General features: G+C 41.2%; 1 protein-coding gene across 8 annotated transcripts in view; it reads right to left on the reverse strand.

Annotated features, from left to right (window-relative positions):
• The window catches only part of MYO9A (myosin IXA), a 163,264-nt gene that overhangs the window by 90,223 nt on the left and 47,576 nt on the right, over positions 1 to 25,465 (reverse strand). For 7 of the 8 annotated variants that reach the window (XM_054078255.1, XM_054078253.1, XM_054078257.1 and 4 more), the window contains exons 3-6: positions 11,230 to 11,324; positions 7,286 to 7,348; positions 6,759 to 6,858; positions 3,927 to 3,983 (exon numbers count right to left, since the gene is read on the reverse strand). In XM_054078255.1, the coding sequence (XP_053934230.1) occupies positions 3,927 to 3,983; positions 6,759 to 6,858; positions 7,286 to 7,348; positions 11,230 to 11,324 (315 nt within the window). The remainder of the gene's footprint in view (positions 1 to 3,926; positions 3,984 to 6,758; positions 6,859 to 7,285; positions 7,349 to 11,229; positions 11,325 to 25,465) is intronic. The other variant, XM_054078252.1, reaches the window with a different exon arrangement.

Below are 25,465 nucleotides of genomic sequence, written 5' to 3' on the forward strand. Positions count from 1 at the left end.
AGACTGTCTTTCAAAGGACACTACATTCCACCACAAGCACCTTGGTTTGAATAGCCTGGACCTCAGCGAGGACTACATTGCTCTGCCTCTTCCAGAATAACATTTATGGCTGATTTTTCCTAGAGTCACATCCTTATTCCCTAGGCTTAACCTCTAACGCAAGAAGTGAGTCGCACCATTCTAACAGCATAGCAAGAGTTTGCTATTGTGAGTCAATTAGCACACAAAATTGGGGTGCATTAATGACAAGGCGAAATATGTTACATGTTTATGGCCAGTTTATTCCACATTAAGTGCTGATCCGTTGGGAGTTCCTACAACTAAAGAGAAGAACTGAGTTTTAAAACAGAAATCACAGTAAACTCTCAGTGAATTAAATCCTGCATAAGAAAGGGAAAGCTTTAAATGTATTTTTCACTAATTTTATTCTAACTACTAAGAGGCTTTCAAAAAACGCAAGCATTGGGAGAACTTGAAATCTACTACATCTTATATTTATTGGAGGCTAATGTGTCTGAGTAGTTTAATTTTTCAGACAATCCCCATCCTCACAGCAGGCATTGACACTTCCAGGTAAATTCGGTGATGTTCTGGACCAAATTAATATTCTCCTGCACAGTATTTGGGGGACATAAATGCTCCTTAAATGGGTATATAAACTATTAATTCCAAGTTCCTTCTACTTTGGCTCACCGTGGTCCCCCTGTGGATCTTCGATTATTCTCTCTCTCTTCATAGCCCATAATTAATACTTTTTCCCATTGCAGCCTATAAAAAATTCCTGTTTTCTGAATCAAAATTTTTATTTTAATGTATTTTGCTAGAACTGAAATAGAGACTTCCTACAAGTTAATCTAGGTATGTTAGTTAACAACCATAGCCGCAGTTGCAGTGACAATTAATTAAGCAGCTGCATCCACATAGTTTTTGGGACATTTGTCTGTAAATTGTATTTACCACAGGAGCAAGTCTGCACAAACTTTTGCACAAGTATTTTCTGCACTAAAAAGGTTTATGTGAATTCTTGCAGTGAACATCATCAAACAGGTACCAAGTAGTCACAGGATGATGACTGTTACTTGAAAAGCCACTTGTACTCATTGACAGAACATAGAATAAATCATAAATACAGAATATATAGAATGAAGTTATTTTACGGTAGCAGTTTCATGTCTTACAGCACCTATCCACATTTAAAGCATCACAAATGTATCAGTGATGTTCTTCATCCTACTCTCCATAGCATCATTACAGTCATAGCTACTGATTAGGTCGCTCTGGATGGCATCCCTTCCCTCCAGCATGTCAACCAGACCTCGCTGGATTGGGCTTTGAGCACCCTGATCCAGTGGAAAGTGTCTCTGCTCACGGCAGGAGGGTTGGACTTGGATGATCTTTAAGGTCCCTTCCAACCCAAACCATTCTATGATTCTGTATTTCTATAGGGGAAAACTCTTAATTAAGATATTTATTTCAACACAGGAGACCACTTGCACAAATGCCCGATCCCCTTGACTACAAGCTAGAGAAGTTCAACCGGACAAGAAAATGGAAATGTTTTTATCAATGGTCCTCAGGGACAACAACTTAATACTGCCCAGACAATGTGGATTTAGAGATGTGGAACAGTAGAACCATTTAAAACCATGCACAGCATCAGTGAATGAAGGGTTTAAACTTAACAAGACAATAACACACTTGTGTGTTCTTAGGAAATGTGCATTAGAAGAGTGACACTTTTAATTTTGTTAACAAATGATTGACAACTATCCATTTTGAGAGATGTATACGGTGTTTGTACTTTTTACCCAACAGAATGCAACAAAGACATCTATACTACCTATCAGTAAGAGCAGCAGACATCAGCAACGCAATTATTTATACCATAACCTATCAGGATAAGAAGTCGTCCCTCCTAAGCGCAAACACTGCCCAACTGACTTCCTCGGCCACTACACATGCTCTGCGGGGAACCTGGAGAAGTTTTCACACCCACTACGGTAGGATCTGGAGTCTGCAGGATAATAAAATACCCTCAAATTCCACAAATAAGTCTTTTTAAAAACTTTGCTCAAAGATACGAAGGGGCACTCCACATTCCAAGAGACAATTTAATTTTGTGGCATCATTCATCCAAAATTAAGTCACGAGTCGACAGCAAAATACCACAGACAACTCAAAAGTAGCACAATCTACGCCAAAGGCAATTTAATTAACGATTTACATAACAATTGCCAAACTCATTAATCCGCATGGAAAGGCCTTTTGCAAATTATCTGCTTAAAAGCAGATGCTCTCTGTAGTGTTTCAGCTCTATACTGTTTCCTAATGGACGATAAATGAATGATAATTATAAAAAAAAAGAAGTTTCCTTGATATTAGGGCAGAGAAGCGTTACAAAGCCAATGCCCACAGACCAAACTCGTCATTAATATTCCGTCATCAATCAGTTTCCCAGTAAAAGTGAGTCCCCTGCCTACTATCATCACGGTGAAGTGATCCATTGATTTCCATGGAAGTTTAAAGGCAATATATTAAATAGTTTCTTTTTCAAGTGGACATATGAAGCAGGTTGGGTCTGTGGTTATCAGGAGAGGTCCAGGCTACGCTTCAGACTGAATCATCAACCAAAGATGTGATTTACCATCAGCACCACAGAAAACGACCCTGAGCAAAATAAAATACCAGACAAATAGCAAATTGTAATGACATGAGGCTTTTCTGTGCAAAACAGGAATGTGTAACAGGGTCAGTCCCAAGCTCTGGAGCTGGCAGGGCATCATCACTGGCCCCTGCACAAGAACGTGGCAGATCTAGGGTTTGTTTTAATTTTAACTGCTCCAGTAAAATTGCCCTAACCCACTCCTAAAGCAAGTAAGGTAACCCACACTGTAGTAAGGTTTATAGAAAAGCATCCACTCTGCACTCCCTGCTGTGGTAGGACCTCTACAGATGATGATGGATTAAGAATGCCAACGTACTAAGGATGCTTATACAATATTCGACATTTTTAAGCCTTGGAAGGTTAGAGTCCCCTTCCTTCCTAAGGATTTTGCAGCCAAAATCTTGCTGTTAAGAGTCTTGTTCAGCCAGAGTGAAACCCAACATCTTCATAGATATTGTCTTACTCTTCCAGACACATCAGCCAGAGTTTGGCAACCATTAAGCATGCTGCAAAATTAGCAGAAACAACGTGCAGCTGATCTGAAACATGCTTCCTCATGCAAGACAAAACCAACAGAGACCACCAGAGGACACAGACACTTAAAGCACATCCCCAGCTGAAGCCACCATCTCCAATACACAGGAGAAGCAGGGGAAGGGGGAGAAGCTTAACCGTTCCCTTTTTGGGTCAATCCATGTGGAAAGGATAATCATGTCAGCAGAAACATTTAGCAGAAGGAATTGGTTTTGCATTCCAAATAATATCAGGATTTGATTTTCTCACAGATGTTTTGGGGGAACAGCTTTGGTTTGTCTTTGTTCCGCCCCCCTCCCCGGAAGTTAGAGAGCAGATACTCTGCTATAACCATCATCTATAGCAGTTATCTGCTATAACTGATGCATCTCTTAGGGCTTTGAGAGACTGATTAGCTTTTTTATAAGAAGGGAATTTCAATTGTCACATTGCTGCCATATCAAAATTTCCATAAACGATGTATTACATCAAGAAAGAACAAAAAAACCAGTTTGCTAAAACTAGGTGACCATATCCAACTGCTGAAGAAGCTTTCCAGATGGAAGGAACCAAAAAAGAGCGAAGGAATAAGTATTTGTATTGTCACAAGCAAGGCAGAAGAGGGGTAAATCAATAGGTTAAACCAAATTTGGCTTCATTTTCTGATCATGTCTTGGTGCACCTAACGAATTTAAGTGAGCAGCAGCCCTGCACCAGCAACACAGAAGACGCAGGTACTTGTACTGACCGGCTCAGAGTCATAGCAATAATCATCCCAGCTCTCTCTGAGGGGTTTCTTTGTCATCTGAAAGCAAGGCAGACCAGGTTAAGTAGTGTTCAGACCAAGAATAACTCCCACTACCTGCTCTCAAACCAGAGCAGCAACATCAGCTTTCCAAGTAAAACGCTGGTTGTTATTCTGTATAGTCATTCCTCACTTTTATTGTTCTAAGGTAATATTTATAATGCTTTTGAATTCATGGCACTCTGATTCCTGCACACAGCATTTTCAACATAGCAGGGCCCTCTCATCCGGTAAAGTTTTAATGCACTTTAAGACCTTTTCTTTTTCTCCCACAGTTGGAGAGACCTTTGGTTTACCTACAGCTGAAGAGCTGTTGATGGAAAACCACACTGAAGAGCAGAGTTTGTTTCTACTCTCTGCTCAAGACACATGTTAAGTGCTGCAAAAGTGTGATTCTCTGACCAATACGAAAGCAGCACTTGAAAGCTTTTTAGGAAATTGTATCTTTTTCCTAATCAGACAGAGATGGAGTCAAGAGAAGTCAAAGCATGTGTTGGTGAGAAGTGCCAAGGGACACACACATGACACCAGAGGTCTTGACGGACTTCAAGTAAGAATCCGATCCTGCAAATCACTGATTTCAAAATGGATAATTGTGAATAACCAGCACAGAAAACATTCAGCAAGGTGCAGGGCATGGAAGGGCACGTACACCTGCCCTTGATATGAGATATGTAGAAGTCATCCAAACTCGAGGATAACTTAAATTTGCTTTTAAAAACAATTAAAATCGTTTTTTTTCCAACCTGCTCCCTGCAGATGAACAAAATAACAGTACATTTCGATGAAATATCTGACTAGATTATTTCTCATCTGCAATGCAAAATGCACATTTGTTTTGCATAAAACAACGAGAGCTGAGGAACCTGGGAGAAAGAAAATGACACTCGACTAAAGGAATGAGTCAGTCCTTCACTGAAGGGGCCCGGTTCAATATTTTATAGCTTTTCAATTTTAATATGCAATTTTTAGTTAAGCACTTAGAACAAGCTCAGAAATGTACCTTTTTCCTTTGAAAAACGCAGGGATTTCTCTAGGACACATTTAAGAAGTTACTACGAATGCTCAGCAGTCATTTTATTACTTTTGTCTTTTATTTTTCCAAAGTTTCTTTTCACTACTTCTCCATTTCATTTATTTTCCTTTTCTCTCTTTATTTTCCTTTTTCCCCTTGCCTATAGGGCACAGGAAAGCTGTTGGCGCACTGTGAGAAAGTCTTAACATGAAACAATGCCCTGAACACATCTAAAGGAGCCATTTTCTCATAGTTATCAGTGCTAAATCATCTCTCTAACACTAACTATAAAAAATTTAAAAATTATGATACTTAAAGCCCTAAAAATTCAGAGTGTCACTACTGTCCATACACTGTGCACAGTCAAGCCCAGAGTCTGCTCCCTGTCTCTGCTGGATGTACCCCAGCATCATTTCTCCAGCCTACTTGCTCACAGCATCCTAATTTAGATTCAAATAAATGTTTCAACCTAAATTATCACGTTCCTATTAGATCTACACTTTACACATCCTTGCATTTATTATTTTATTTTAAATATTAATGCCCTTAAATGTTAAGCTGCTATTAAAAAAAGAAGGACTATAATTAAAGGCAATGTTTTTGACTAACATAGAACTATCAGATTGCCCAACAAAACTTGTGAATCTGACAAAACATTTGATCCAAACAATCTTGGCACTTTCCCGCTGTAAAACAGCGGCACAGATGGTCGTGAAGATCACACCACGTTCTCCAACCACCGCCTGAGGCACAAAGGCAGCAAGTGAAAAGCCTCCAGCTCTTAAAATGTTACTCATTTGTGCAAATTTCCCCAATCCTGTTCAGAGTGGGTGTTAACATTACAATAGATTTCGGCTTTCAGAGCCCACTTTAAAGCTATCTTTAAAAACCCCAGTTAATTGAGAGATAGACTGGATTTATATTATTATTTATAGAAAGACTAAAGGCTATTTGGGTTCCACGCACGTACAAATTGCTCTCCAACTTGTGGGCTAAACCACTCTTTATTGCTAATCACGTTTCAGCTCCAAGAAAATTGCAATTAGTTAAAATCAATATGTGACCTACACCATATACTAATATAACTAATCTAACTTTTCCACATATTCCTATTCCTTTTTTTTTCCCTTTTGTTTGTGGACAGAAAGCTGTAAAGCGCCTATTCAAAAGCGTCAGTGGGCAACTGCTTCTTAAATAGCTGAGGTAAATAAGATTTTGTTTTTAAGTGAGAGTTCAGGCAGCCATTGGTAGTATCTCACTCATTTTTAATCCACACATTTTCAATAGTTGCTGTGTTTATATTTATATTAAACTTACTATATTGTTAAATTCAAAGAATCATGCTAACAGCCAGCTATGAAACTACACAATTAGGACTACCTCATGCAAGATGTTACACCCTGAACAGCTACTCATACTACGCATTTTCCCCTCTTCCCCTCCAAAGCAGACAGATGTTAATGAGCGAGTGACATTCACACAGGTAACAGGTAAACTATAACTGTTTCTCCCTTCAACAATTAAAATCACAATAGATTGAACATATCCAAGCCAGGGGACAAAACCTGCAAACACTCTATTTTTTTTTCATACTATCAGCTGTTCAGGTGGCCAATGTAGATTAATTTCCAACAATGCAAGGCTGCCTATAAAGCATGAAGACAACCCATTTTCACTATTCCACGTCTTCTTTATTAGCATCACATATCAGTGATAGAAAAGGCAAGACTGTGTATTGTATTCCTGCAGAGTATTCCCACCTGGTTGAGGTAATGATATTCCTCAGGCTGCTTCAGATGAAATGCTGATCTTTCTTCCTCACTCGCTCCTGCCAGGAGGTAATAAAATACATGGTAGTTCCTGGTAGCAAATGAAAAAAAAAAAAAGATGTTAAGACTTCAAAATAAACAGCAGCATTAAGCAGAGAAGCGCATGTAAATCTCATAACCTCATTTTCCACCTTCCAAATTCAGACCTGAATATTGTTTAGAAACAGCCCACAGCCTCTTGCAGTGATGTAAAAGATTAAATAAAATAATAGAGAATGAGATCTCTCTTTTCCATCCAAGGACATCCACTGTCCTAGAATATACATAAGAATTCCTAGCTAACATCGTCAAGTTTTCCAAAATAAAAAATGCATAATTTCTTCTTGAAGCACAGGATTAGGAGCATGAAAATCCTGATCCCCTCCTGCCACCTCACACAGGGATTAAGCTACCTGTGCCACGCTATCAGCACACGCAGAAGTCAAAACCAACCCTGTAAGGAAAACCAAGGCACTCACCGTTCGTTGTGCTCCTGATAGACCAGCCGGGATTTCTCCAGAAGGTACTTCTCAACATAAGCTCTGCAAGGAAAAAATAAAAGCATTATTCATTGACCCAATATTCAATTTAAATGAACGCAGCTTTACCAGGACTTTTCAGTCTCAGTACACACAAAAAAGTTCCAGCCTTATTTCATTTAGTTATATAAATTTCTTCCTAGGCAGAACAAGCCCAATATTATGTTTGGCTTTTGAGGTTTTTTTGGTTTGATACAAAGCCAACACTAACTTGGATATGAAAAACATGATCTCAGATGCGTTAGCCTATGGGCAGGGAGTGCAGCGGCAAATGTTGACAGCAACGAAGAATCTCCCATACCTATTTAATCCAAGGCCAGCAAAATAAAATTGCTTGCAGACACAAGGAATTTATCTGGGTGCAAAAGCCTGCATGATCAGATTTAGCCGCAGTATCAGTCCCCAAATCCCAATTCCCTCTTCCAGAAGAGCCACTCCTCAACAAAAAATTGTGTTATTAACTTGTGGCTATGGTCAAAAAACAAGCAATTGCAAAAGCTCCTTATTGGAGTTTACATTTTATCCTCAGAACCTCCACAACAAACGTTTAATTTACATCTTAAATATTTTTTTCAAGCTAGTAGAGCTCAAACAAGCTTCAACAGGTTTTTTCTTCCAAACAATACTGACCAGTAATGATAGGGATTTCGGAACTGGAGTTATAATTGGCGATTTTGCTGTGCTTTTCCAGCTACAGACGCTCAGTGACGTGGCACTGACATTAGCAGCCACGTATGAATCAGGAAACACAATGAACCTTAGGCATGGTAGGACAAAGAGGTGCTTCTACTCTCACTTCTCCACCACAGCCTCCAAATGGGAGGACAGACTCATTTATTACTTGCACCTCAGCAATTCTCCCCTGCTTTCCCTAAAAAATAAAGTAAAACAAATCACTTGGATGCGCTGCAGAGGTTTTGTGACAAATCTTACAGCAGCTCTTACAAGTGACTACTGGAAACAGCATACCCAGCCGTCAACGGAATGCTCCTGCTGGATAGGAGGAGTAAAGAAAGACAGCCAGCAAAGCAGTATTTCTCCTCTGTGTGATGTGCCCCAAAAGGTTTATTCTTGTTTATTCCAAATTTTAACTTTCCAAGCCATGCCATTGACTACAGGCTCGCTGAACAGATGAGATAGTGAAAAAAGCACCAGAGTGTCCCAGCTCCCCCTCACGCCTCTGGGCAGCAGCTTGGCACACTGCTGTAAGGCAACCTGGATCCCATCCACCACCCTTGGCATTTCAGCTCTTCCCCTGGGATTTCCCTTATTATAAGCATCCCTCCTTCCTGCTCCTCCCCTACCTCACAGCCTACCCTGCCAAAAAAAAACCAAAAACATCACTTTCATGGAATAATTCAGGTGGAAAGTTCTTCTAGAGGCCATGTGGCCCAAACCACTGTTGAAATCAAGGCCAACTTTTTAAATTTTTTTCTTTTTCTTGTTTTAATTTTTGTTGTAGATACAACTAAGATGCTGTTTTGGTAAAATACTCCTTGCATAGTGTAAATGTCATAATGAATACATGTCCAAGAAGAACACACATTCCCCTCCTTGCCATAGGCCACCATAAAGGAAAGCGAATTTAAAACGTCCTCAAATGTTTTGGTTTTATTTAATGCTATCAATTATGTCCAATCTACCTTTAAGAGTAAAGAAAAGGAGTTTTAAAAGTATGATTTTGGGCAAAATGCTTATTTAAGCATGCTACAGAGCTTACACTTAGCACACAAGATAATATCACTTGAAATCCAAGACTCTGTATCATATACAAACATCAACATGCAAAGCACCCAAGCACAGCATCTTTGAAAGCGCCAGTGCATGGCATTTGAGATACAGTCCCATGCCACTGCTCAGATTTACTATTATAACAGAGCACTGTTGCTGTTAATTAAAACGTCTCCTATCTGGCTCTCCTGCAATTTTATGGAGCATGTCAGATGCTGAGGCTTTTGATCGTCTTATGAGGACTGAGCAGGCTGCAAAACCCTTCCTCACTTATCATCGAACAGGACAGAACATATTCACAAAGCCTTACAGGAACACGCTTAACTGTAGCCATTGCTCACGCTCCATCAATTTTAAAGACATCTTCAAAGACTTCATTTCATGGGGTGGGGTTGGCTGCTACTAAATCTCTTGGCTGTTACATCTCTTAAATTTAAATTCGCTTCAGGTTTTGGGTCATAATATTCACAGGGTCTGTAAGCAAATTCCAACTGCTGTTTTCTGCCTACAAACAGAGTGAAATTCTGATTCAGGGCTGCAAATTACAGTTGCATTAACAAAGCAAATAACATGCAGAACACAGGATGCTCGTTGACTCAGGTTAGGCTTAAAATCTATGCTAAGTTTTGAAAAAAAAAAAATACTCGTGATGAAGACCATGGGAAAAACATTGTGGTCTCATATGCCAGGAACACTGTCATCTTATTTTCATTGGAGCAACACAGGGAGCTTTCAGCAAAGCACAGTCACATATCACTGTGCAACCAAAGTCCAAAAAAGTGCATTTTTTTAAAGAAGATGGACAATTCTCCTTCTTTTATGAGTTAGAGTATATAAATACAACGTTACTTGCACCCATCTGCCAAATATAAAAGAGGTCACTTCCATAAAGCTGACATAGCATGCCAAGATAACACACTGTTAAGGAATTTGTTGGATTCCTGTTACCCTGTATTTCAGTAGATATTAAAAAAAATTGATGCTTATTCTTTTAAGGGAACTGTTCATCAGAATTAAGGAATAATAAAAAAAAAAAACATCAGATTTGATGTAGGATGAAAAACCAGCAGGAAGGTACAGAGAGTACCCAAGCTCATTTGGAAAATTAATGGGAGCTATTTGTGCAGATACTGTTCTGCTGGAAAACCAGGAAAAAAAATTTAAAAGCAATTCTCTAAAATAACAACGTCTCAGCAAGAGATCTCTTAGAGCTATAGAAATTACGCAGCCTGTGGAATGCCACTTCTACTCTTCGTTTTTCCAACTGAGTTAATTAACCGAGACAAAAAGCAGAGTTAACGTAGCCCTGCTCATTTAGAACTAGCTTGAGCCAGTCTGTGATGACCTGAGACCACATAAATCATCTAAAGCCAAAGGTAAGCCCACCAGAAGGTTTCATCCATAGGCTTCCAAGTAGGTAGCACTTCTGCTGCAACCCTCCCTAAGAGGAGAAAGGTTTGTGTCACAGCCACACATCCCACGAGCAGAGAGATGCAGAAATACGTGGAGAGCAGAGGAGATGCTGAAATAAATTGTGGAGAACCACAATGGATGCAAGCATCTCCTTGCAATTGTCTGCAGGAAAAGAAAGAGACCCTAACTGGTCAAGGGCTGGCTTAAAGAAAGTATTCAGGGTAGAGACAGAAGCATATGGGGAATTAAGACAGCAACCAAGCAAAGTCTGGTCCCATCATCTCTGGAACACCCACCCAGCACCTGGAGATTACCCCCCACTTGGCTCCTTCTTCCTGAGATGAAGCAAAGCCGGCTCCCTCAGCTTCCACCTCCTACCACAGGCACCAGCCCCCTAACACATCCTAGCTAAAACGGTCCCCCCTTCCTGCTGGAACTGCTGCCTTAGGACGAGATGTTCCATTTCAGCTCCATTATAAAGTTGACACCATGATTAAGGAGAGCTCCGCTGGCTAACAGCCAGCTCAGGTGTATTCACACTTCAATGCGTGCTCAGATACAGCAACATCTTCATAACAAGGGATTTGAATACACTAAAAATATGGGGGGGGGGGTGTTCCCCTTCTCCATTTCGGGAAACATACTAGCCAAAAAAAATCAACCTTTTTTGTGTACCCCCTACAAGAGCCTATCCAGGCTCCCTGTGCAGGTACAGCATCTTCACTCTGATTCCCACTTACCCCCGCACGGTGCCCGTCTCCTGATAATTCACTTGGATAAACTTGCCAAAGCGACTCGAGTTATTGTTATGAGCTGTTTTTGCATTTCCAAACGCCTGTGGAGAGAGAGAGAGATGCCATCATTACGTTCACAAAGCCACAGCCTTACCTTCTTTATATGCACATCACCAACATGTGGGGATTCTGCTATCAGTGTTTAATTAATAAAAAGCATATGGTGAAAGTTAGTGGAAAGGTCTACAAAATAATACCATGAGCTCCCCAGGGACCATATTCATTTTCGGTTTGGTATCCATGAAGGGCAGATAAACACCATTTAAAAATAAAGTGTTTGCTGTAGAAGACAGATTTAATATTTGAAGTTATTAGAGCCTATATTAAGGCTGTGCTTTGTTCATTCAAATAAATACAAAAGTACACTGCTCCAACAAGACTCTACATTTTAATGAGCTAGAGGAAGCTGCTTTTTAATTATATATGGAATTAGGAGGAAAAAATGCTTTGAAGGGTACTCAGATGTTAGGCGATGTCATCCACTGCACCAGCACAACCCAGGGTAGTCTCAGCATTTCAGACAGTGCCATTTCAATTTGCTGCTGTTGTTTTTCCAAAATCAAAATGCTTTTAAGTCTTTATTATGCAAAGCTTTTATTACAATCCTGCCTTACCGAGGCACCTAATACAGAGTGTGATTTATTACATTTCAAAAAAATCCCTGAACAGAGGAGCTATTGGAAAACTGTAGCGACTGCAGCCCAGCTTCACTGCAAACTGTTATTTCCAATTGCGCCTAAATCACCTCAAGACCAATCCGGCTCATGGTGTTGGAATCTGTCAAGCTGCCAGGTCCATTTAATGCTTCACTTATTAAACCAGTTTTGATAATCATTCACCTTTTCTACTAAGGCAAACTTATTTAAGGTAATTATACGCAAGATAATTTCTAAGCACTGTTTGTGTATGGACATGGAATTACAAATACCTTTTGTACTGAAGCTTAATATCAGAGCTCAGCTCCGAGCTCCCAATAGATTTATTCCCTACTCAGCTATTTATTAGAAAAGAGTAAAAGGGCTCCACATCCATAATCTGAAGCTTTTCAAATGATTTTCAAATGACCTTTTCAGATCAGACTTCCATAGAATTGTTTGGTTGGAAAAAACCTTTAAGATCATTGAGTCAAACAGTACCCATCCATTACTAAACCACATCCCTGAGCACCTCCTCTACCTGTCTTTTAAACCCCTCCAGGGATGGAGACTCACCCACCTCCCTGGGCAGCCTCTGCCAGTGCCTGAGAACCCTTTCAGTGAAGATATTTTTCCCGATACCTAATCTGAACATCCACTGGCACAACTGTGCAACTAAAAGCAAAAAATAAAGACCAAATCAAATGAAAACCTGGCGAAAAAGCATTTGATGCCCTCAGTACCTGTGATGCACACTCTCACATCTCCTTTCATCTTCCCTGGCAGATTTATTTAGTGATCTGGTTAGATTTAACAATTTAAGAACCAAAGGAGGTTTGCTAACAGAACACCAACATGATCCCCCCTCCCTCAGTTGGAATACGAGGATCTGTTTAAACTCAAGCTGTTGCATATGAATTCACTTTAGTTGACTAAAACAAGTTCTGGGATAGCCAAAACCTGCCAAGCAAGCAGATCCTACTTGGGAGACGGTTTCAGACACACAGCTCAGGAACACACCCCTACAGAGGCTCCACATCTTGTCAGGCTATGCACACGTATTTTCTGCTTATTCCCCCACAAATCCTCCCCGGAGCCAGCATCCCTCCTCTACCCCACCCTCAGGAAGGTGTCAAAGCTGCCCACGTCTCCAGGTGACCACTGAGGCCCTAAAACTCTCCTTATGACAAAAATCCACGCACTCTCTCCCTGGAAATAGGCATTTTGGCTCTAAAAGACAGGATGCTTGATAACACTTCCAAAGGATCTCATCCTCCGTCATGTATTTCAGTGAGCAGAGTAAGAAGCTTATAAGCAGAACATGGTGATATTCACCACGAGCCTCACATTGCTATAGATTTATTTTCAATAACACATGATGAATATTTCCCTGCAAAAGGACCGGCCTCACATGAAGGCAGTAAGATTAATTTTCTATAGACCTAATTAACACTGTTCACTTGAGAAGAAATGATCCAGCTCAAACAGCCAACATAGAAAGCAGCCCTTTTTTTAATCACCTTTTCATATAATTTCAGCAAAGAACAACATTAAAAGGATTTTTGGTTTTGGTACCCTGTGCTTATACCTTAACTAAGAGCTCATGGAGAGAAATAAAGTCTATTTATTAGGATTTCTTTGGAAAGAGCCTTACCCAGAAATAAGTCTTTTTTTCATCGTGTAACAAGGAACACTTAAGAGTCAGGAGAAAATATTTCAAGTATAGGAGTAGAACTACAAGAGTCCTCTTTTTTATGAGCTTTTTTCTGGATTAATATGCCAGACCACATTATATTTTACAACTCAAACGCCTGCAGAAATCATAACCCATGATATCCCTCTTTCATGCATTTTTCTTTATTGCTGATGTAAGTGAGAAAGCTCTTTGGATCATGTCTTGTTAAATCCTAGGACTGACTCTGTGGCAAAGGCACGGCTGGTCAAGGGCCAACAAGTAGCTGAGGAAATGCCTGATGTTTAACTTGAGACAGCTTAATGCATTTTTGTTTGGTTTACTCACTGTGTTTCTTTAACAGAACTATTGGGCTATTAAAAAAAGTGTTGTTAATTCAATTATGCTTGCCTAATCTATATGTACTCAAACAGGACACCGTGTCCTTCTGCAGCCAGGGCATAATATGACAGTCCAGCCCCTAAAAACTCAAAATGAGTTATAACAACGTCCCTAAACAAAATTATTTGCTGTTCATATTATTTCCCTTTACTAACTTATTGATTCGAAGCTGCCGAGTAGCTCAACGGACAAAACTCCGTAACAGCATTCCTAAAATTCTTAGGGAGACCGAAGCTGTTACTGGCCAGGGCTCAACATTTCGAAGGGAACAAAATTGAATAAGTTCCTCTGTAGGAGCTGAGCATCCCTCTGGACCCTGCGCTGGTGATTCAGCGGAGAAACGAGCGCTCCATTCCTCCTGCCTCCTACCACCTTCCTGCACAAAGAGATGCTTATGGTGGGCGGCAGGGAAAAAAATAATTAACAGTTTCGTGGCTAAACATTTCATCTTGCTCCTCACCAGATTCTGAAGGCTTACAGGCTCTTCTTCATTGTGGGCTGACTATTAATGCAATCTGGATTGATTACAGATTACAGATGGAATGTGATTGTTTTAATGTCTTTCCCGAAATAAGGCTATTTTCCAAACCCCTGCAACTCAGAAAACACAGCAATGATTTGTTATCCTACAGCAATGACAATAAGATATTGTTCTATAGCTAATCCTAACTGATAGTCATTCCCATATAAAATAACAGCTTTATTCCCCTACAGAACAACTGCTGCTGCAGCAGAAGCACCAGGAGATTTTGCCGGGTGCTTGAGGTCCCCCCTGCCCTCCCCTTCTCAAATCAGCTTCTACCACTCACCCTCACAGGGGAAAAATAAACACCGCATTTTATCTTTGCTATATAGAAAAAGAAACATATTAATAGATGTTTCCTGTCTACTTGAAAGGTAAATTTAATTTTTCAGAAAGCCATACCATGACTATGTCAGACGAGAAGCAAGCAATGGCTTAAATCTCAGTTTGTTCTATGCTATGGTGGAATCGCTCTGTTAGCGGTGATATTCCATTGTGGACACTGAAGGGACTGGGAGCAAGACTCAGTCGAGCTCATTTATGCAAGAGACAAGAAATAGGTTAATATCAGACAGGAGGCTGCTAGAAGACTCCTATTCCCTGGTTCACTGTTAATTTTGGATCATGAATCCAATGTATTCACGAAGTATGAATGACTTGTGGCTCTACAAGCAAGGTAGAAGCTCAAAGGGTCAGCCAGCACTACAGCAGCCGGGAAATTAAATGCTCAGCTGAATGTGTGCAACTAGAGAGAATATCTGTGAATTAAAACCTTTGCATACAACAGTGCTGGTAAAGGACAAGAGGGAGCAGAGCCTGGTTTGATGCCCAAAGAGCCCAACCCCTAATGCATGGGGACTGCACTGAAGACAAACAGAACAGGACAAGTCTATTTACCACCAAATAGCATCAACACAAGTCCAGGGCTGAGGTCAGATAGACACAACACAAACGATGGAACAGTGTCAGATGGGCATCTGTGTGCTTTACCTACAGCTTCTGGTAGAGAAGCCTAGCACAGGTCTCCACAGAGAGCAGTGGTTTTGAACATCACCTGTGATTTGTTTCCTGATTTGAAGGCTTTTTTCCCCAATATTCTATATGCTATTCTTGAAGAAGTAATAATTCACAGGATAAATATAATAATTATATATTATATTATTATAATAAATTATAATAATAATAATAATAAGACACAGGATAAAAAAATAGCATAATGAAATGTTTTCATTTTAATGCCTCTTCTATGTGACCAAGACATTCAGTGGTATTTTAAGCTGTTCTCTGTAGTTACAAATTCCTTCCTGCATCTTGAAACAGAAACCACCTAGCAATCTCCTTGTCCGGTTTTTATCAGAATTATATTCAATTATAGGCAGAACATAAAATTCATTGAGGCTCCTTAAGTTAGAGTCCGACTGAATCCCTTCTCACTATTGCTGCTGCCCTGGGAAATACTACTCCTAAACCTGCAGCTCACCACCTAAAAGAATTCTCCATCAGAATTGCACTGCTCAAACAATACTGCTCTGAAACAGCTCCCCAGCTTTCAGCTTCCACAAGGTACTTGAAAAACCACTTGCACACAGCAGAGACTCGATACCTAAATAAGCATCTGAATCACAGAATGAGTTGGGTAGGAAGGGACCTTGAAGCCCACCCAGTTCGAACCCCCCTGCCATGGACAGGGACACCTCCCACTGGATCAGGGGCTCCAAGCCCCATCCAACCTGGCCTTGAACACCTCCAGGGATGGGGCAGCCACCACTGCTCTGGGCAACCTGGGCCAGGGCCTCCCCACCCTTACAGGAGAACATTTCTTCCCAAGACTTTATCTCAGTCTCCCCTCTTTCAGCTGCAAACCATTCCTCTCATCCTGTCCCTGCACCCCCTGATCAATAGCCTGTCCTCAGCTCTCCTGGAGCCCCTTTCAGCACTGGAAGCTGCTCTAAGGTCTCTCCAGAGCCCTATCTTCTCCAGGCAGAACAACTCCAACTCTCCCAGACTGCCCTCAAAGCCAAAAAATAGGAGCTACCACTTCAATTCTTGCAAAGTAAAATACCATTTACGCGACTCCTTCAAGGCATTGCTCTGCGTGGCCGAGCAATAATACTGAATATCTAGCTTACAGCAATCAAACGTGAGTTCAAGTGCTGACACCTCATCCTTTAATTCTCTTGGTTGCAGCTAGATGTTCTGTGCTGCCTAATGAAACCATCGGTGCTTTCATGGTCAAAAACACAACCCACAAAGTATTTCTAGCACCTGCACTGCCACACTTCTGCAGAGCTCTAACTAAAAATGACCTACAGCCCTGAACTGCCAACCACTGACCTTCAAGACCTTTTCAAAGACTTCTCTTCCATTATTCTTTTCTTCAAGAGCCTCTGGAGTGCACCGCGGATCTAAACCCCTATTTTCCATTTCAGACCTCAAAGGTGACAAAGCAGTTTAAACACAAGGTCTATAATGATGAAATACATTTATTTTTCCTCTGTTACAAACTGATAAAGTTTTTTTCTCCAATATTTTAGAGAAAAATTCTCGTGGCTGTTGACATGAGCAGAAGACTTTGAATGGCAAACACGAGTTTGAAAAGATCACATGCACACATCGGTCTGAGATTTCCAAGCCCCTCATACATACTAGAATTCCTATTTTTAAGGCATTGCCTCTCGACACACACCCCCATTTAGTTGATAACCCTGTGGCACCTCCTGGTTGGCAACACCTACAGCACGCAGAAGGCTGCATGAAATAAAACAACTCAATATTTTTAAAAGAAAGTTTTTGCAAAGCTCCAGCTACCGCTGTACCACAAGAAAGACACAACAGAAAAAAAAAAAGAAGAAAAATAATATCAGATCGATGATTTCCTTCCTTGCAATACAAGCCTGCTGCAGATAAAATAAGAAACTAAAAGCACTCAATCCTCTGACAGCCCTTCAGTCAGCTGTTCAAAGGCACTGGTGGTTTGACTCATCTTGGGAACCCAACTCCCCCATCACACCAAGAAGCAGCAGTTGCTCTAGGATAAGACCCGGTACCCACCTGATCTGCTTTGAGTATGGATGGACCAGACATCTTCTGGAGGTGCCTGTCGACCTCACTTATTCTCCAGTTTCTAGTATCTGGACATCTTTCCCATTGTTTTGGTGCAGAGAGAGCAGGGACATGACAGTCACACCTCAGTAGGTTCCATAGAGCAAAATCCAACCCTATATCAATCTTTAACAGCAAACCACAGCCGAACATCTCTTTAATGGTGGCTGCTTTCTGCAGTGTCTCCTATTAGCATGATGTTTTGCTTTACTAACTTCTCAAAACCATGTAGTTTTCTGTTTCTTCCCATAAAATTAGTAATGCACTGTTTTAACCTGGCTCAGCAACCACAAGATGCAACCCTGTCCTCTCTTTGCTTTTGACTTCCCACCAAAGAACCTTTCAAATACGTGACCTTCACACACTTCAGATGGAAAAGGCCAAAGGATAAAGATATCTGGGAAGTGCTGAAGAGACCCTTCCTCTCTGTCCTGTACATATGGATCTTGTGGAGAACAGGTCCATATGGACACACTTGCAAAAACCATATTTAGGGGATCTCCCTGCTCTAAACAGGCAATTACTGAATGGCAGCCAAGTGAGTTCTACCGTATTAACAGACATCCCTTCTTGCTGCTCAAATTGTGTATAAAATACCACACTCGTGATACAGGCTAAGAAATGATGCTTTAAATTTTTTTTCTTGTTACAGTTTGTGCCAACTAAAATATCCCATCACTGCAGAACATTTGCACTAAACCTACCCAGCCACAGCACAACTGAGATGGCAAAGGCAGCAATTCCCCCGCCACGGAATCAAGTCGTCATCCGGGGATGGAGCAATTAACCAAGAAAACTTTCTCAGCACTTAGGCTTAAAATACAAGGTCAGTTAACACAGCTTGTCTGTGCACTTCAGGGTTCACGCTACCCAATTCAAATATAGGAGAAAATTACTGTTAACGGGAGAACACTGATTTGGAGAGGATTTTGGGGTCAATTTAATTGAATAAAAGAAGCGCCAGTGTATGCAACGGAACTATCAAGAGCATCATTAAATACACATACGGAATGAGATGCCCTAGATAAGAGTACTATAAAAGTCATTACAACACACACTTGTTCGGGAGATTTAAAGCTCTGCTGTTCCAGATGATCTATCAGCTATGCAAGAAATAGGATTTAGCATTCACATTCCTGGCAAACGCTTCAACACTGGCAGAATACTCCTCCTCTTCCCATACTTAAGCAATGGATCAGCCCATTTCAGCTTCTTTCTTCTAACAAATCCTCTGGAAAAATAAGAATTGCCATGCAACCATGATGCAACAACAACAAAAACAACCAACCCTGAAACCAAACTAAAGCCTCCTACTTAAGTCTTTTTCCCTAACGGGGACCGTTTTCCTATGCAAGTGCAGTAACAGGAAAAAAAAAACCTGGCTAAGCTGGCAGATGGTCATCGGCAAACACCAGTACGGATGGATCGTGGCAGCAGAGGCTGCCAAATCCGTAAAGTCTGGCTCACATCCCTCATCCTCTGCTTATACATTTATTTTTTTTATGCGTAGGGTGGATGGCCCTGGGAAGAGCAGCCAAACGCTCATGTTTTCCAGCAAACTCACTCACTGGCCAACAAATGTTTTGGTGGAAAAAAATACCTCCAGTTTGGGTTCAGCTTTGGATTTATAGCTATATCCCAAAATGTTGGGAAGCTCAGTGTAGTGGCCTCTCTATACTTACCCTTCCCAACCTTTATATTCTGTCACCAAAGAACAAACTTTACTACACCAGATGCAAATAGCAAGCATCTGGCAGGTCCTAAGACTGAGCAAAACCCCTTTAATTAGAATTTCAAATGATTTTTTCATACCGATAGAGATATGAAATCACAGAGCAACAAAATGACCACTTGAAAACGAGTTACGGCTCAAGGAGGAGACTTTACACTCCACCAGTGGGGAACACAAGTACTGTAAACTACAGCAAAAACAAAACTGCACATAACATTGACAGATAGAAAATCTTAATGTATATTTAAAGGGATTATTGAAAAAGTTGTATTAAATAATACAATATCAAGTCATACCACCACTTCACCACCTTTGCATAATCTGTTTTTAGAGAGCTAGATTAAATACAGCAGTGCACTGCAAACAGCTAATGCTGCAATTAAAAACTCCCTGTAATTGCCAGAAATAACCCCACAGTCTTGTCTGCAAGACCGCAGCCGACTTCCTTTACTTAAAAAAAGTCTTACTAGAAATAATACAGCAGCCCACGTTCCTTGAGCCAAGGCAAAGGTGACATACACAGCACAAGGACTGCCCTCATTCTCAAGGCTGAGGCTTCGGAGTCTCCCTCCAGAGCTGTTGAGTGTCCGTGTATTACCTGCTGTGAAGCTACCATGAAAGAAAATTACTTCTCCATTTCCAAAACCACACGAACATCCATGTGTTTCAGCGCTCCGCAGAAGATCGGGGTAAATCACTGCCTCTGAAGCATCTCCCGTAGCTTTTTAGTGCATCAAGCTCCACAGACAGCTGTAGAAAGGCAGTCCTCACCCATGGCTTCACATACTTCCAAAATGCGGGTCCTTCTGGCCAGAAGCATGTTGTCTCCGAAACAGTGATGTTTCAAATGGTAAAACAAGCAACATCCCAACCAAACACTATTTTTAAGACATAATTTCACGATGCAAAAGCATCCATGCAGGAGACTAAGTTCCCTTAGGACAACACAGTAGTACGACACGTTTTGCCATACACAAGCTCTTATCTCCGTTGCCACTTTTTGACGGCTCTAGTAGCACTCAGAAGCACTCGCTGAAGCTGTGATTCACTTATTTTAACAGTTGGCAACAACAGGTTGGTATCACCAACAGCTTGCCCGAGCTCTGCCTGCGGCTCTTGCTGCAACACTGCTTGCTTTGGAGCTGTGGTGGAGCTGTGGACCTTCAGCCCAAAGGCAGGGCTGAAAACAAGCCAAAGTTTGGGGAGGTTATCTTGAAAAGGAGCATCTCCAACACAAAGCCAACCTCAGTTGCAGCCAAGAGCTGCTGCCTAGCATAGAAGCAAAACATCACCCACCAGCAAGAATCTCATCCCTCCAACAGTTTCCATCCCCTCCTCACCAACCATCAGCCTCTAAATTAGAGAGAGGGATTTGCCCTGGTGTATAACCCTTGGGCACCTTTTAGCCTCTAGACGGGGGGCTCTCAAAGTCCCCTCAAAATGTATTTTTTCCCCTTTTTTTAATATAATGACTCTAGTTGGGGCATAAAACAAAGTTTCCCACTGCATACTTGGATAGCCAAAAAAAAGTCTAAAAAATGAAGCATTCACTGTTCCGGACTTCACACAAGTTTTCCTGCAGTTTGTCACCAAAATCAATGCCGCAAACTGGAAGGCAGGAGAAAGTGTCCCTAGCATAATACCTCCCATCTGGAACCTCTTAACATAGGCACAGAACCCTCACGTATATTTTACACACATTTTTTTCCTGCTTTTCCCAAGAGAAATATGTGTAACAAAGAAAAACAAAAACACGCTAGCAGCAACAAAAACATACCACTGTAACACGAGACCCAGCTTGGCTTCTGCCTGTGTTGTCCTTCCTCTTAGACCTCAGCTACTTTCTGCTAGAGACAAAAAAATAATACACGCCCTCCCCTCCAAACAAAAAAATGAAAAAAAATCAGAGCTCTGACATTAAATCAACACAATAAAACCCACATTTGTCATCTGCCATGTAAAATATCACATGAGTAAGACAAGGTTAAACGTGAATATACACATCTCCATCCCTTCCCTGCTCTTCTCTGGGATTATATAAATAATCCACAACTCTTATTGATGCAATTCCAAAATTTCAAGTGCTGTGAAGCTGTAGCATCAAATTTCAGTGTATAGTACACAGTTAAGATTACTCGCTTACACCACAGCAGCCCTGCCAGGCTGATATTTTCCAGTGCTTGCAACATTTCAGTAGCTGTAGGCAGCTTCAGACATCCAATCGATCCATAAAAATGTCTTTTCCCCTTTTTGGCACAGTTCAAATGGCAAAATGGGAGTTTAAAAATGCTTGTTACTAAATATTGAAGATGGACCACAACACCTGTAGGAGCTGGACTGATGCACAACACTGAAAAAAATAATTATCACTGACCAAAATATTCGATAAGTGCCAGGAAAGACAATGGCTGGCACTGATTATTTTTAGGAAGCAAAAGAGAGGTCTCAAAAAACAATATATTCCTATCAGGGTGCAACTGCTTAATTGCATATTTTCAGCCATTAGGTAAAGCAAAATAGGGCAATTTAAGAGGCACTACTTGTCGCATTTCCAGAGATATTAAATGTGTCTGGTTTGAGGACAAGATGGAGATTTTTTTCTATAAACCAAAAAAGGTTCCCAAGTTGGGGTTAAACGCAACATCGTAACATCCACTACCTACAGCGAAAGAACAGTTGTAACGTGAGCACGGAGCAGCTGATGCCCCATGGCACAAGATGGGCACCGTGTTTTAATTCAGTTTGTCACATAAGATGACTCAACACAGAGAGTGAGCTTTCACTTCAAAGCACACCCTGTCAGAATCACCTATTTAGCTTTGCACAATATTCTTCAATACTGCCAGGTGCTTCTGAGAACAGTCTCTGGATTTCCTTTCTTAAAAAAATAAATAAATAAACAAAAAAAAGAAAGCCGTGAATTATTAAAATTAGGGGAAGTGTGCTAATGTGGTACTTCCAACTTCCTGCACAGCAGAAAACACCGCGCAAAACCAACAGTGATATTTTTCCATTGTCCACCTTTTCCTAGTCTGGCTTTGCAAAACACCGAGCGGTTTGATGGTGCATTGGGAGCGTGTTCCCCTGCTTTTCAGAGAGGGCAGGAGTCAAACCAAGTCCACCTTGGTGCACCAGCGTGGATGTGCTGCCCACCATGCCAAGGATGCAGAGCCCTCGCTGCGCCTTCTCCCTGCGTGAAGATGAACAGCAACTTTTCAAGATGTTGAACTGTAGTTGAGGGGCTTTGTAAAAAGGCATGTAGTGATAGGACTAGTGGGAATGGCTATAAATCGGAGAGGGGAAGATTTAGACTAGACATAAGGAAGAAATTCTTCACAATGAGGGTGGGGTTGCCCTGGCCCAGGTTGCCCAGAGCAGTGGTGGCTGCCCCATCCCTGGAGGTGTTCAAGGCCAGGGTGGATGGCCTTTGAGCAACCTGATCCAGAGGGAGATGTCCCTACCCATGGCAGGGGTGGGAGGTAGAACCAGATTATCATTAAGGTCCCTTCCAACACAAACCATTCTATGATTCTATGATCTTCACCATTCACCCTGGCCAAGCAACAGAGAACGTGAAGCAGGAACTCAACAGCAACTTTAGTCTATTCAATTTTTTCATGTATGTATTAAGAAACAGACTCCAAGTACTCGGACACCAAGGAGCACTTTGCATAGGAGACTTGACCCAAAATGGAGCAAACCAGAGAAAAGAACACAGTCTGGATTTTCAGAGCAGAAGCAAAGAGCCATCAAACCTCTTTCTGGAACTTTCCTCCACCAGCTGCAACAGATCTTCCAGATTTTGAGGTATATGAAGCTGGAGTCTTCCTACGTATGAGCTCACCTTCCTGCACAAATGAGCTGATCCCCAGAGCTTCACACAGCAGGGACGCAGGAGGAGGACGCTGTGTTGCTGAGGATGCCAAGGACTGCAGCGCAAATTAAGCCTCCGAAGGCATTTAACAGCATTTAACTCTGCAATCTCTTTAGTCTTTGTATATAATGTTTTGGGGGATACCACTTTTGTAAATCTTTTTGCTTTTTAGAAGATGACAGCAAACACTAAAGTAACATGTACGGGCAGCACTGCAATTAAACTATAAGATATTCTGAGAAAACGCATGTGATAAAGGGACAGACAGTGACCCGCTCAGAATGAACGAGCAGCCCATCTCTATTCACTGCACTGGAAGCCACCTACAAATGACCCACACTCAGATACTCTGTATAGCTGACAGCAGGAGAAATGCAGAAGACACATATGGAAAACTCACAGAGGCAAAGGCATCGCTCGCCGGAGCAAATAGTAATAGCAGACTTTGTTTTCTGATTAATTTCATGCAAATCAACAATGCTTCATTAGAGTACATGCTCATTAAATTCTCTCTTCTGTTTTCCTGAAGCGGTAGTTTCCAGTAGACAGGTACTCTACATCTACATATAATGCCTTTTCTGTTTAATTGCCACCACGTAGTCTGATAAACCCTCTCCGATTGCTCCCCACTCTGAAGACATTCAGTCAATGTGTTCCCTCTCCATTATGGTGGAATTAAACAAACGGTGTACAATTTTCTTTGTAAGAAACCTGCAAGCTCTACAACTAAAAAGATGCATGCAAGATGTTGCAGAAATTGCTGGAGCGCATCTATTTATCCCAAATGAGAAAAGATGGTGACACTGCTTCTGCTCACTCACTCAAAGCAGCTTTAGAAAATCCCAAACAAAAATACCATCAGTGGAAGCTAGGGAGGGCTTCGTTTGCACCTTTAAAGAAGGGATATTAAATGCGTTTCTTTATTTACTTTAATCACCAAGTAAAAATTACGTTAAAACTTCACTACGTTGAAAATGTAAACTCCTGTGCAAAATGGTATTTCTTCTCCAAATACCACTGCCTGTGGTTCAGGAGAAGGAGGGATGGAAAAGGAAGCTAAAAAACTGACAGAAAGGAAAAACACAGAAAGAAATCCTTCTTTCTCTTGCTGAGCCTTATCCTCTTGTTTATAAGCCCTGAAGAGAACAGCAGCACAATTGTCCTACCTCACGCTGGCTGCAGTTCAGCAGGAAGGCTTTGGTCACCCAGCCTCCGGCATCTGAGACGCAAGACTATTCCCCTGGTCATCCCTCCTTTTTTCTGGTGTTTCTTCCTTGTCTGTCCCTTTGGATGACATTCAAGTGGACAGAAGCTATGGGAAATTCATCATCTGTCTAGGCCAAAGTCACTAAAATAATTGAAACGGAGGCAAGAATTGAAACGAGGCATGGAAAGAAATCCCATGCTATCAGAGACTGTACAAAAAAGAGAGGGAGAAAAGGATGGAATTGGTGCCAAGATGCTCCAGAAGCGAAGTTTGAAGACAATCAATGCTGAGCATCAGCAGCACCATCACCTTAAGAGGTTCCTGTGTGTGCACTGCCGCTCCCAGGCACCTGTGGCATAAATCCATGGAGGACCTTATTCCCAGTAGGATCAAGATCCCGAGCCAGCCTAAAAGCATATGGCATAAGTGAGTCTGGGATTATTACCACATCTGCAAATCTTCCAATGCCACTTTAGAAAATCAATGCGTCAAAGATAGCTCATGCGATAGGTAGAAAGAGGCAGGAAATCTCCACATTGAATTATCCGCATGTTTAAGTACTGACTTGCTGAAGTGTTCACTATTCGCATCCTCTTGACCACAGCCCTGGCACTGGACCACAGCAAGATGCACAAAATTTAATGAACTAATTAGATGGCGCGGAATAGGATGGGACCAAAAACTAAAATATCTCGGACTTTCTTTTGAGAACACTGTCAATTGCCTCACCCCAATCACACATCCTTGTCCAAAGAAATCTTGCTCTTAAGCAGGACACAGTGTAGATCTGGCAGTCTGGAGTGAAATCAAATCAAATGAGGTTTGAATTAAGTCAAATAAATAGAAATGCAGTGATTGCTCTCAACATATAAAACTTCATAGTAAGCTCAAACCCATTCTATCTTTTGAATTTCCAATTGAAAGCTAAAAACTTAATTAAGCTCTTGGGAAAAATGAGTTCTTAAGATCTTTCAACCTGATAACCAAAAAGCAATTTAAACATTACAACCATTAAAGTAAAAATGCAAACTTATG

This window comes from Cuculus canorus, chromosome 12 (assembly GCF_017976375.1).
Source record: "Cuculus canorus isolate bCucCan1 chromosome 12, bCucCan1.pri, whole genome shotgun sequence".
NCBI lineage: Eukaryota > Metazoa > Chordata > Aves > Cuculiformes > Cuculidae > Cuculus > Cuculus canorus.